The 11,330-nt window shown below is 45.2% G+C and overlaps 1 protein-coding gene across 1 annotated transcript; it reads left to right on the top strand.

Moving 5' to 3' along the window:
• The first annotated feature begins 4,475 nt into the window (after positions 1–4,475).
• On the top strand, positions 4,476–11,329 carry dbx1a (developing brain homeobox 1a). The gene is made up of 4 exons (XM_003969616.3): positions 4,476–8,636; positions 8,738–8,842; positions 10,282–10,484; positions 10,600–11,329. The coding sequence occupies exons 1-4, from the start codon at positions 8,294–8,296 to the stop codon at positions 10,885–10,887; spliced, it is 939 nt and encodes a 312-aa protein (XP_003969665.1). The 5' UTR covers positions 4,476–8,293; the 3' UTR covers positions 10,888–11,329.
• Position 11,330: the final 1 nt, after the last annotated feature.

The following is an 11,330-nucleotide window of genomic DNA, read 5'->3' as shown; positions in this document are numbered from 1 at the left end:
AACCAACCAGGTTCTCTGCAGCAGAGATTTATTTGCCAGCTGTTGCCCTTCTGCTCTTCATCTGGTGGTCTTTGCATTATCATCTCTAACTTCTTTGATTATTTCTTGGTATAATGTTCAGAAACTTCTGCACAACATACTTGTTTTTCAGTTCAGCCACTTGATTGTGGTCTATTTTAATCATCCCACTGTTATTTTCTTTTTAATGACACATTCAGACACTGGAATTGTTTTCAACAATAGGTCTCATATAGGGCCCCCCAGCCCTCTTCCTCACCTCTGTTTCGATCGTCTCATACACTTGTGAGGAACTGAGGCTAAATTAGTCTCCTTAGAAACACAGAAGTGCCTTAATTAAAACTTCATCCTCTCTCTTCAAATCCCCCTCTTTGCTTTATTCTTCTCATCCCCTTTCCTCCTTGCGCGGCGGCGTCTCATCCAGCAGACAGAAGGGGAACATCGTTGACTTGCACTCCGAGGCCTTCGCTTGCTTGCAGGCCTGAATAGAAGCCCCCCGTTAGACACAATGACCTTGCAAATTAAAGGAGTGACTGTCCAAATTAAATCAAGCAAGGCAGCCCCATGCAGGCAGCCCAGGCTCCCGGTATGAGCTTAGTCTGCTCTATGCATCCCCCCCACCCCCCCCACCCCCGCAACCCTTCAATCTCTCATGAGTGAGAGGTGAGCAGAGAGTGAATGGAGGTTTTCTTCACAGTCCTCCTTGAGATGCTACTTCTTGCTAATTAACTGGTGCTCTTTGTCATCTCCTGAGTGCGGAGGAACGGGAAGGGGCTGAATAGAGCTTTCCCAACTGGCAACCCTTGCCAACTGTCTGTTGCTCTCGTGTACTCCTCATACTGCTGCCTTTGTCGAGGTTGCAATAGCGAATGAATTGATAGCGCTTCAATTAATTAGTTTTCTGAACACCGCTGGTGGTTGTGGTTAATTTGAGAATTTCTGCAACAAAATCCCAGCGGCGATTGTTATTTATGCACTTGCTGGTGGTTTCACATGAAGGGAAGCAACAACATTTACGTTCGAGGGTGTGTGTTTGTGTACGTTTGCGTCTGGTCTCTTTGCATGTGAATGTGGGCTGGACTTGAGGTGGCCCATTGTGACCCTTGATCTTTAATCCTCAGAATATTGTACCAGTTCAATGACTGGTGTAAAATTGGAACATATGTGTCATTATTCTGTAAATCCTTCATTATACCACGATTGCTTGTTTTGTGTTTTGATAATCTAATTCCGTGGCCTCTGTTCGCAGACAACTCCTGGCAAGCTGCAAAAAATAAGGTCTTTTCTTCATGAAACTTCTGTTTTCCCCAGTGGCTGAATGATTGCTGTCAGTTAACTCCAAAGAGGAAAAAGCCATTTTTGCCCCACTGTCTGTGTTCGCAGAGTTCTGCAAAGAGCGAAAAAACAAGATGAGGGTAAAATCAAATTGGAGAGAAACTCTGTGTGTGGTAGCAGCGCACACAATGGGCCGTTTGTGTTTACATTTTCATATTCCTGAGCAGAATGCAGCTTTAAGAGCTCCTTACATCATTAACCAGAAGGATAACGATTCTTCACCAGGCTTTACCTCAAGTGAGTTTTCTGAAGTTTCAAATTCCTGGTCTGCGGCTTGTCTTTGGAGTGGACTCTCTCTCCAGCCTTTGTGTTCTCCTTGACCTTATGTGTCTTATCATTTGACCCTGGAGAGCAGAGGTCACAATGCAGTAGCTGACCCCCCCGCCCCCCGCCTGCTATTTTTGGCTTTTGTAGAGATCTCCAGGAAGGCACTCCAGCAAAGGATGAGCTAAAAAATACTGTGAGAGAAATTGAATTCCGCTAATCTGAATGATGAAAACTACAATGGAAAAATCTGAACGTGGTTGGTCAAACCTAAATGTCCAGGCCAATAACATGTCTGGATAGCTCACCTGACAGCAAAGTACAATTATTATCACACAGGCTCTGGTTTTAAATATGAAACAGGATTTAAAGATAATACGGCTGCTAACAGACCTGGACTATAATTCATGGTACAATAGGCAAGTGATGGTTTGCAGAACAGACAGGGGGCAGAGAAATCCTGGTGCAAGTAAGGTCACATCACAGAGGGCCTATTAAACACCCCATAATGCAATGATGGGATCAGTTACAGGCCACACGGGGACCAGCACAGGCCACTGGCTCTTAAAGGCTGTACGTGACTTGGTTGGTGGTTGTCAGTACAAGCAAAGACCATCAGCATCCCGATGGGCTTCATGCCTCACAGAGTCTGAACAGAGTAAATGGAGTGGCTGATAGTCCACATCCGGGTTGAACCCACCTTTAGTGGCCCCTTTGGCTCTTGCTGCTGGATGCCAGTGAAATGCCACCTCACACAGAGACCAAAAGAGAGCTCCAACCAGGACGGCATGTTTGGTCTCCACATCAAAATGTCATATGGCTGTCTGGGGACTGAGGATGGAATTTAGTCTCTGGGACAAATATCAAATATCTCTGGGACATGGGCTGTCTAGAGAAACCATAACAATTAGTCATGTGATTATGCAATTGCTGTGCAAGATGGGGCCACAAATTGTAGTCGAACTTTAGACGGTTTAATCGTCCAATATAGACATTTATTCACTCTTTAGCATTTTTGAACAATTTTCCTTTCAAAAGGAGCACAGGAACACCAATATTACTGATTAATTTCAGCTACAATGGGCAAGAGAAAGGAGACATAATCCAGATGTTTGTATTGTGGCTCCTTCTGTCTGGATGCAAAAATAAAATGTACGTTTGTGAAAAGCATTTAACTTGGTAAATTAATATCTGAATTGTTGGAGGATCTTTGAAGACATCTGTTTAAAACTCCACTGCATTTAATTAAATATCTACTCCGGATGATTTAGCAAAGGGACAGGTGGATCCAGGGTGCACATTATCAATGGCAGCTTTTTTTTTCATTTGTGGCGTCATAAATGCTGCACCCCTGCTGTCAGCTCTGTTTTTGGTGGGAAGCGGAAAACAGCTAAATCTCCTGTTTTATTTTTTGTTGTTGGTCTTTAATTAATCAGAAGAGGCCAAGTGCAAGAGCTGTGGCCAGCCTTGTTTATGCAGACACACACACACACACACCCTGGTGCAGCAGGAGCAGAGGCAGCCCCTGAAAAGATCACTGGTTTCCTCCTGTTATGCAAATGCATCAAAACGCTTGAGTGAGAATTATATATGAATCCAATGAGGCTTTTTCTCTCTTTTAGAAATGCTTAGCCACAAGTAGTGGGAGCTCTCAATGGCAAGCGTCCGCTTCACTCCCTGGCCATGCGTATTATTCAGCTTGACGAGACGCAAACTGACATAAGCACCCAGGCTCACTTTCACCCACTGGCAATCCGATTATATGGCCAACACGGCATCAATGCTACAGGGCCAACAGGCAGTGAAGTCCGTCAAGCATCCCCTCCTCCACCCAAGCCCCTTCTTTTCCCATTCATACCATCATCTCCAACTGCCCTGCACAGTTACTCCTCCCACAGAGACGCACACTTCTTCAAGCCACCAACCCTAGTAAATAACAAACTGCACAACCCAAAATTTTGCTCCAGGAAAACAAGAGTAGTCTCAACATTTGCTGTTGACTTTATATTTGATGACCATTTGATTTGTGCACCATCCAGCAACGCAGAAACAACGTTGTGGCCGTATCGTACAACCCAAACTTGTCCTTGCAGAGCACAAAGACAGTATTAGGCAGCTGCACGCGGTGGCCTTGTGAACCCTGCCTGTTCATTTCACAATAATCGCACATTAGCCCCAATACCTATATCTTTATCAAACAAGCGCTGCAGGTCAGCCTGGGCAGGAGAGTCACCTCTAATGTCATGATGGGGCTCCTAAGCTAAACCGGTGTTGACAACCACACCGATCGGCCTTCTTTTCCGTGCTGCGCTGAGACGCTTGGGTCCTCAGACGGGGCACCCGTCGAGGCAGTGGGTGTTTACATGACGCTACCCAAAAAGACTGCCAGGTGCTCGGGTGGAGGGGGGCTGTGTCCGTGAAACTAATGTAGAGATGAGATTAAACATGCAGAGAGATACATTTACAATTGATTAACGCTGAGCCACTGTGACAAATTGTAGATGTGTGTGTGTGTGTGTGTGTGTGTGTGTGTAGAATTGTTGTAATATCAGACAGATTATTGGTAAAACTAGATTTTGGTGAAATGGTGACTAGTCTGAGTCTTGGTATTTGTGAGCATCAGATGCATTTTTTAAAAATAATTTAAATGTGCATTTTTGAATTGACTTAAATGCTTTCAGGTAGTTTGTTGGTGGGGCGGAGGATGTTCCACCTGCCTGCCGCTACCATCTTAAGCAAGGATTTAGATGGCCACTGTGCTTCCTCTGCACCCCTCTGTTTTGTCTGGTATTAATGAGCAATTAACTTTGCATACAAGGTCATGGACAATAGTATTGGTTGTCAGATTATGCTAATGCCTTTGGCTGTGGCTGCACTGAAAGAGGACAAGGAATCCCTGTGAATAGAAAGGGCTGTGGCCTTTCTCCAAGATGAGAAAATGATATGCAGACTGTACCAACATGCACTTTAAGAGGATTAGGAGCCCACTCAACATCTACACTGACAACTGCTAATAAATGAACAGCAGAAAAAGGGGAGACGATTGTCTTAAGAGAAGGATTCTGCTGCAAAATTCTCTGTGGATCTCTGGAGACGTGTGCTTGTTTGGAAAAAGTAAACATGAAATCCTGGTTCTTGTTGTTGCCGCTCATTGAATAAATGTGGGGGTGAAGAAGAGACAGTTACAAAGGCTCTACTCAAAGACTTCAGTGTGGGGTGAAGCAGAGATAAAAGCAGAGCCTGGGGTGAAACTAAGAAGTTGAACTCCCATGGCCGAGTGAGAGTGAACAGGTGCAGCCAGAGTTCAGACAGAGCGCTTTGTGCACCGATACGGCCGCACTCCATTTGTGCACGAGGGAGGGGCCCATGTTTAATACAAAGTTAATATCGATTTAATGCTTGTCACTGCGCTTCTGAATCTCGGGGCATCGCTAATTCGCTCAGTGTTGAGTGGAGCTTCTGCACTGCCGGCGCCAGATGCTGCTGGGACCTTTGTTGGCAGTGGTGAGTGGAGGTGAAACCACGGCCAAAACACCCCGAGTGGGAGCTGATGCAGAGGTGAAGCCCAGTCACAAACCGAACCAATATAGATGTTTGTTTAACATCCCATGGCATGAATAGGAGGCCTTAAATTTACTGCTTGGAGATTAAAGTCTAAACTGCAAAAGTATTTAGAAATAAGAATATTGACAAATATCTTGTTTAGCATTCGCTCCTTTTTGGCTTATATTTGGCTTGGTTAAAATTTGAAACATATACGGTAAGTAAAATAAGTGTAACATGCAAAATTTTGAAGAAAATTGAATATTTTTTGCTCGTCAAACCAGTTGGAAAGAATCTTCGAGAAAACCAGTTTGAACTTGGAAAGAATCTTGTTAACTCGGTTAACTCGACGGGTGGGACGTGTTAACAGAAATTACGCGTGTCTTTCACCAAAATCCAGATTGAACTGGCCACAGCTGAGATGGATGGACTGGTGACCAGTGTCACATACACGAGGCTGCAACCAGTCAGCACAATCTGTTCATCCGCAGTTAAGTGAAAAGATGGGGAGTTCCCTTTTCCGCAGCGCGTCCTCGCCACCGATAAATAATGAGGGAATAATAAACAGTTAACCACCTGTCGGACCCGCAGCACAATGGGAGGGTCCATACAGAGCCTCTCATGCATGGGTAACATATTTACTCAGCCCCTTTCACTTAACGAGGCAGAAAGAGAGCCAAGACAATGGTTAAATTCCCAAATTCAGCCGGAAAACTGCGCAGGCGTCTAGAAAATTCTAAATTAATTTAAAAAGTTGCGTAATTGATGCAATGATTCTGGATTACATGAAATAATTAATATTAGAGCGATAAGCATCAGGAATTCCCTATGGAGTGGTTGAAAGATTAGTTATGAATACTGCAAAACTGTGGCTCGCGCTATAAAAGCGCTTAATAAATCCAGAATTCAAAAGACGGACCGTGAATGAAATGATCATCGTGTGAACTTTAACCTGATATTTAATAGTTTGCTGCTATTTCTGGGCCGTAGGAGAGGGTGGGTGTCGGCGCTGGTAATATTTCAGAGATGTGCTTTTAATGGCTTTTAATTCGGCCACGGGCAGCTGTTTTCTCTTTCTTTTTTTAAAATCTGGGCCTGGTAAAGGAGCAGGGGGACGTGGAAAGCTTGCAAAGCTCGTAGAAATTAGTCTCGGTCAGCCAGAGCAGCCCATGCTTCCTGCTAACCATCTGCTTACCGCGCACAAAAGGAGGATTTCGGGCAGCCAAGTTAAAGGAGTACGGGGCTCATAAAAAAGCTTAAAAAAGCTTTGAAGGTCTCGTTGCTGGCTGGAGGTGTAGCTGCGCTGTGAAGGAGCGCCTCATGCGTCAACGCCTTGTTTGTGCGTCGTGCGCGGACGGGCCAGACGCACCTCTGATAGTGCTGGCTGCCTCCAAAGGATCATTTCACGGAGGCGTTCCCTTCTAATTATCGGATTGTGGCCGGTTGATATTAAATGGATGTCGAAGCACTTGTCATTACTGAGATAATCCTGAACGATGCAAACTGACTGACTGGTTCACTTCGTGCACAAATGAATAAAGTCGACTGGTTAATGTGGACCGGCTGGGTGCCTTAAACAGGTTTGTTTGTCTATAGAAAAGTTGGTCTTAATTTAAAAAAAAACAAAACACGAACAACCTTAAATAAGTAACGGCGTTGGTTTTCTACGTATCTTTTGTATTTAATAAACAATTTTAACGTAAAGGCATCAACCTATTAACATTAGGATTATTATTTTTGTTTTTAAGAGAGACATGAAAAGGGCCAACAGGAGAAAACAAAAAAAAACCCAAATGAAAACATTATAAAGATTCCTCCATCGGTGACCTAAATGCAGCCAAAAATAACTAATCTGGGCTCTTAATCGAACTAAGGATAATTAGGTTTTATCCTTTCTGTTCGCAGAGCTTTCGCCTGATCGCGCTGCTTTAACGGGTTTTTATGGGCAAAGCTGACAGAACACGACTACCAGGCTCCAAGTCGCTTTAATAAGAGTTTTATTTGGGGTCTCGGTGTCCGCTCATATGAATGCGTTTTAAATCAAATCACAGATGCACTTTTATTCAGCCGGTTAAAATAGCAGAACAAAACCGCCTTTAGAAATAAAGCTTTTTTTATTCCTCTGGGCTTTTCGGAGGCGAGTGAGTGGAGGAGAGAAAGGCCGAGGGGGGCGCCTCCTCCGCAGCTGAGGGTGACAGTTAGTTCATGGTTAACAGGATCACGGGCGCACGGCTCAGGCCGCACACTTCTCCTGTGCGCACTGAGCCGCCGTTCCGCGCTCTGAATGAAGCCTGTGCAGAAAAAGAGTGATATTTAACACATCTGTTAAAGCGTTTTGATAGCAGAAATCCGTTTAAGACATAATTCCATGACGAGGGCCAGATTGAGTGTTGAGAATCCAATGAAACCCTTAAACTGATTTACATTTGAGATCCTGCGCAGCGTCTGCAAGTGTAGAAAAGTTGCAATTAAGTATAAATGTGTTGAAAATGAGCAATTTGGCCACATTTCAGATTTTTCTCAGACAAGAGTCTTATATTAAGAGTGGAACGTTTGGTCTATTTTATCAATCGGTACTTATGTTTGCATCCCTGAAAAGGAATAAAAGAATAATTTAGCATTTTAACGAGCGTATTTTTTTTATATCCCAACAGAAAGACTCCCTGAATGGATAAGAATAATGTTTCTTCTTTAAGAGTACTCATTAAAAGCCCTCCTTTTAATGAGTGAATCTGTAAAGATTGCTCTTTAATTAGGCCGGTTGCCTCTGCCAAACAAAACAAATTGAAAAGAAAGTGGTCAACATGCAAAATTGATGACTGGGGCTCTTTTGTGGGGGACATGGTGTGTTGCTTGCTTATGAAGTCTAATGCAATCATAAATTGCGTCCTCGGGCCAATCAGCGGCCCGGGGGATGTGGCATGAAAGCGACCCATGTGGAGAACTTTGTTGAGCCCTATTGTTGAAGCTGTCAGCACTGAGCTGAAGTCCGTGGGGGGGCAGGCTGCTATAAAACTACTCTCCCCAGAGTGAACGAACCAGAGGAGTGAGCTGCCATCGCACGAGTGATTCTCTCCAGACTGTCACACGGAGTATCTCAGATTTCACACTTGATAAATTTCTACACGGGACCATGATGATCCCAAGTGTTATCGCGCCTCCTGCCCTCTACCCGGGGCTTTACCGGCCCGCCGTCGCTTTTCCGCTCCAGCACACGCTGCCGTCCGTCTTCCCAACGCATTCCAGCTTCCTAGTGGAGGACCTGCTGCGGATAAGCCGCCCCGCCGCCTTCATAAACCGGACTGTCCCAACGACGAGCGCCTCACTTCCGACAGCCACTAACACAGTGTCCTTCAGCGGCGCGAACGCGATGACGCACGATTCGTGCTCACCTAAAACGTCACTACCGAGCAGCAAGGATCCAACTTTTCTCAAGTTTGGCGTGAGCGCCATCCTCGCACCGTCACCAAAGAGCGGTGAGTTCAGACATGTGGTCCTCTCTTTAAATTCACTTATTTGATACCTCTTTTTGTCCTCGTCCCGTGCGTTTTGTTTTAACATTTGTGTTGTTTTGCAGCGACTTGTGCACCGCCTGTAATCCACAGCCTGCACTCAAAGACCGTCCCCATCCCCTGCTTTGACGGAAACTTTCACCCCATCTTCAGGACGCCTTATTTACCAGGTAGGAGTCCCTTCAGCCTTTTTGGCTACATCTCTGCAGTCTTTAGAAGGATGTTTCAGCTAATTGCATTTAAATGTAAAACACTCTCACCCCGTCATAGATTTTTTTTTTTTACTAGAAAAGAAGAAATCACTGTCTTATTAATGGGGACCCGTTGGCTCTGGGCCCTGCCCGGACCCACCCACCCCCTAATTAACCAATTATCCCAAATCGTCACGCTCTAAATTTGAGGCGGGTTGGCCAGTTGTGTTCTCCCATGCTTCCCATTGGGGGGCGTTTTGGCATTTCCCTCGAACCGCGTTTTCCCACAGCGTCCGGGGGGCCACTGGGCCGCTACGGCGGTCAACAAAGCTTTCAGAACCGTGACCAATTTGGTCAGCTCCCACCGGGCGAACCACCCACATACCCTGGAGACTGACTTTTACCAGGGTGGGGGCAAAGGCGTGAACCAGTCATGCACTAATTTCCCTATTAGGCGCTATTGAGTGTTTTCAATATTCTCACAAGACCACATAGAGCGTCGTTGTTCCTGATTCTGCTGCGGCCGCAGGGCAGCTACAGTCAGGGGGCGTCCGGTGGCATCAGCGTAGAGAGGTAAAGTGGCCCGAGTTGACAAAAGTCCGAGTGTACCAAAAATCTCTGCTGGGGGAAGGTTTACCCCTTCGTCCTGCACGGATGAGAGGATCCGATGGCACTGACCTCAAATCCTCACTCTCTCTGTGCCCTAAACGTTCCTCTATTCTTCAAGCGGGCCAATCAACGAGTTGATATAAAGAATAATCTCTTAGAAAAGTCTATAAAGTCGCTAGTCCGCGCTTTCATTCAGACAAATCATAATGGAGGAGCCTTTTCATGGGCTCAGCTGAATGCCTCAACAAAACAACTCCAATGTCCTGAATAGCTTTTCGTGTTCATTTAATGAAAATGATTTGAAGGCACGAAGAAAAAAAAAAATCCTCCAACCCTTCACTACCCCCACCGAGCATCAGTATTCTGGTATGCAGTTGTGTTTAGTTTGAAAGTGTAAATCTCCTTTTGTTGCGATAATATATGGCCTTCGCCGCCTGTCCAGAGTCTTTTCTGCGTTAGTTCATTACTACACAATTACCGTTCACGCTTTATTAACTCCTCTATCCGCCCTCACCGGGTTCCTTAAAGGATATGCCTCCTCTTTACCATACCAATGCGCCTGGGGACCGGCCAATGTGCTAATTAGTCACCTCGTGCCATTTCACTCAAAACGGAGACGTATTGCACAGTTCCAGAAAGAGAAAACTTCCAACACTAACTGCCTGAAGCCTGCAAAAGAAATGGTCTCATTTCACTTCGCTCATTTCCGCGCTCAGTTTTCACGAAAATAAAGATTAACAAGCAATTTTTTTGTTAAGAATTTTTTATTACTTAAATCTAAAACAACCACTCTTCTGTTTATTTGGCAGCGTCATCATCTGTGGTTCCCATCCCCGGAACTTTTTCATGGCCCCTGGCCGCCAGAGGGAAGCCCCGCCGAGGGATGCTGAGGAGGGCGGTGTTTTCCGACGTGCAGCGCAAAGCTTTGGAGAAAATGTTCCAGAAACAGAAATACATTAGCAAACCCGACAGAAAGAAACTGGCCTCTAAACTCGGCCTGAAAGACTCTCAGGTAAGAGTGCGCACCTACTTCAGACGCTTCGATTCTCGTGCGTAATTTGTGCGTAAGGACGCATTTTCTGCTTTCCTGATCCGCTCAACGCCGACATTCTTCTTCTGCTATTCAGGTGAAAATCTGGTTCCAGAACCGCCGAATGAAGTGGAGGAATTCCAAGGAGCGCGAGCTGCTGTCGTCAGGGGGCTGCCGCGAACAGACGCTCCCCACCAAAGCCAATCCGCATCCAGACCTGAGTGACGTCGGCAAGAAGAGTTCCGCTGACGAAGAGGACGACGAGGAAGATGTGTTTAGAAGAGAGCGTTCCAGGGTGGCGGCGTCCATCATCTCTTCTCCGTCTCTCTCCAGTAAACACTCGGACTTCTCAGAGTCAGACGAGGAAGAAATAACGGTTTCATAACGTATTAAAACACCTGCAGAGATTACCCTCAGTGTTCGATTTCATAAAGCTGTGAACAAATTAGCCAGAAGCTGCCACGCTGGAACAAACCCCCCACAAACGTCCGTGACTCAAAGAAAAAGGTTCCGATAACGTTGGTCGATTCATCGGCGCATGCGCACTGTACAGACTTTCTGACACACTTTGCTGTTTTGCACAGCTTTGGTCGATTGTACTCGATTTTGTACAATTTTGTATGGAAATTTTATGCCAAGAATATTGACTTTCTTTTACCTTGACCATTAATAGAGTTGTTTATGAAAAATGTAGCTATTTCGTTAATAATTTATATGGATTTGTTTAATAAGTATGTTGTATTATGTGCTGTATATATGTTAATTTCACACCCGTTTGTATCAAAATGCCAAATAAAACTGTAAAGCATTTCAAGCATCTGCAGTTTT

Source organism: Takifugu rubripes, chromosome 13 (genome assembly GCF_901000725.2).
Source record: "Takifugu rubripes chromosome 13, fTakRub1.2, whole genome shotgun sequence".
Taxonomy (NCBI): Eukaryota; Metazoa; Chordata; class Actinopteri; order Tetraodontiformes; family Tetraodontidae; genus Takifugu; species Takifugu rubripes.
Note: the sequence above shows the minus strand (reverse complement) of the source record. Positions and strands in the feature narration are given on the sequence as shown.

What these genes read in the sequence shown, in the direction of transcription:
- dbx1a (XM_003969616.3), top strand. Translation starts at nt 8,294, where the DNA reads ATGATGATCCCAAGTGTTATCGCGCCTCCTGCCCTCTACCCGGGGCTT. An exon ending in CGCACCGTCACCAAAGAGCG is followed by an intron (nt 8,637 to 8,737) that starts GTGAGTTCAGAC and finishes GTTGTTTTGCAG; the next exon opens with CGACTTGTGCACCGCCTGTA. An exon ending in TCGGCCTGAAAGACTCTCAG is followed by an intron (nt 10,485 to 10,599) that starts GTAAGAGTGCGC and finishes TCTGCTATTCAG; the next exon opens with GTGAAAATCTGGTTCCAGAA.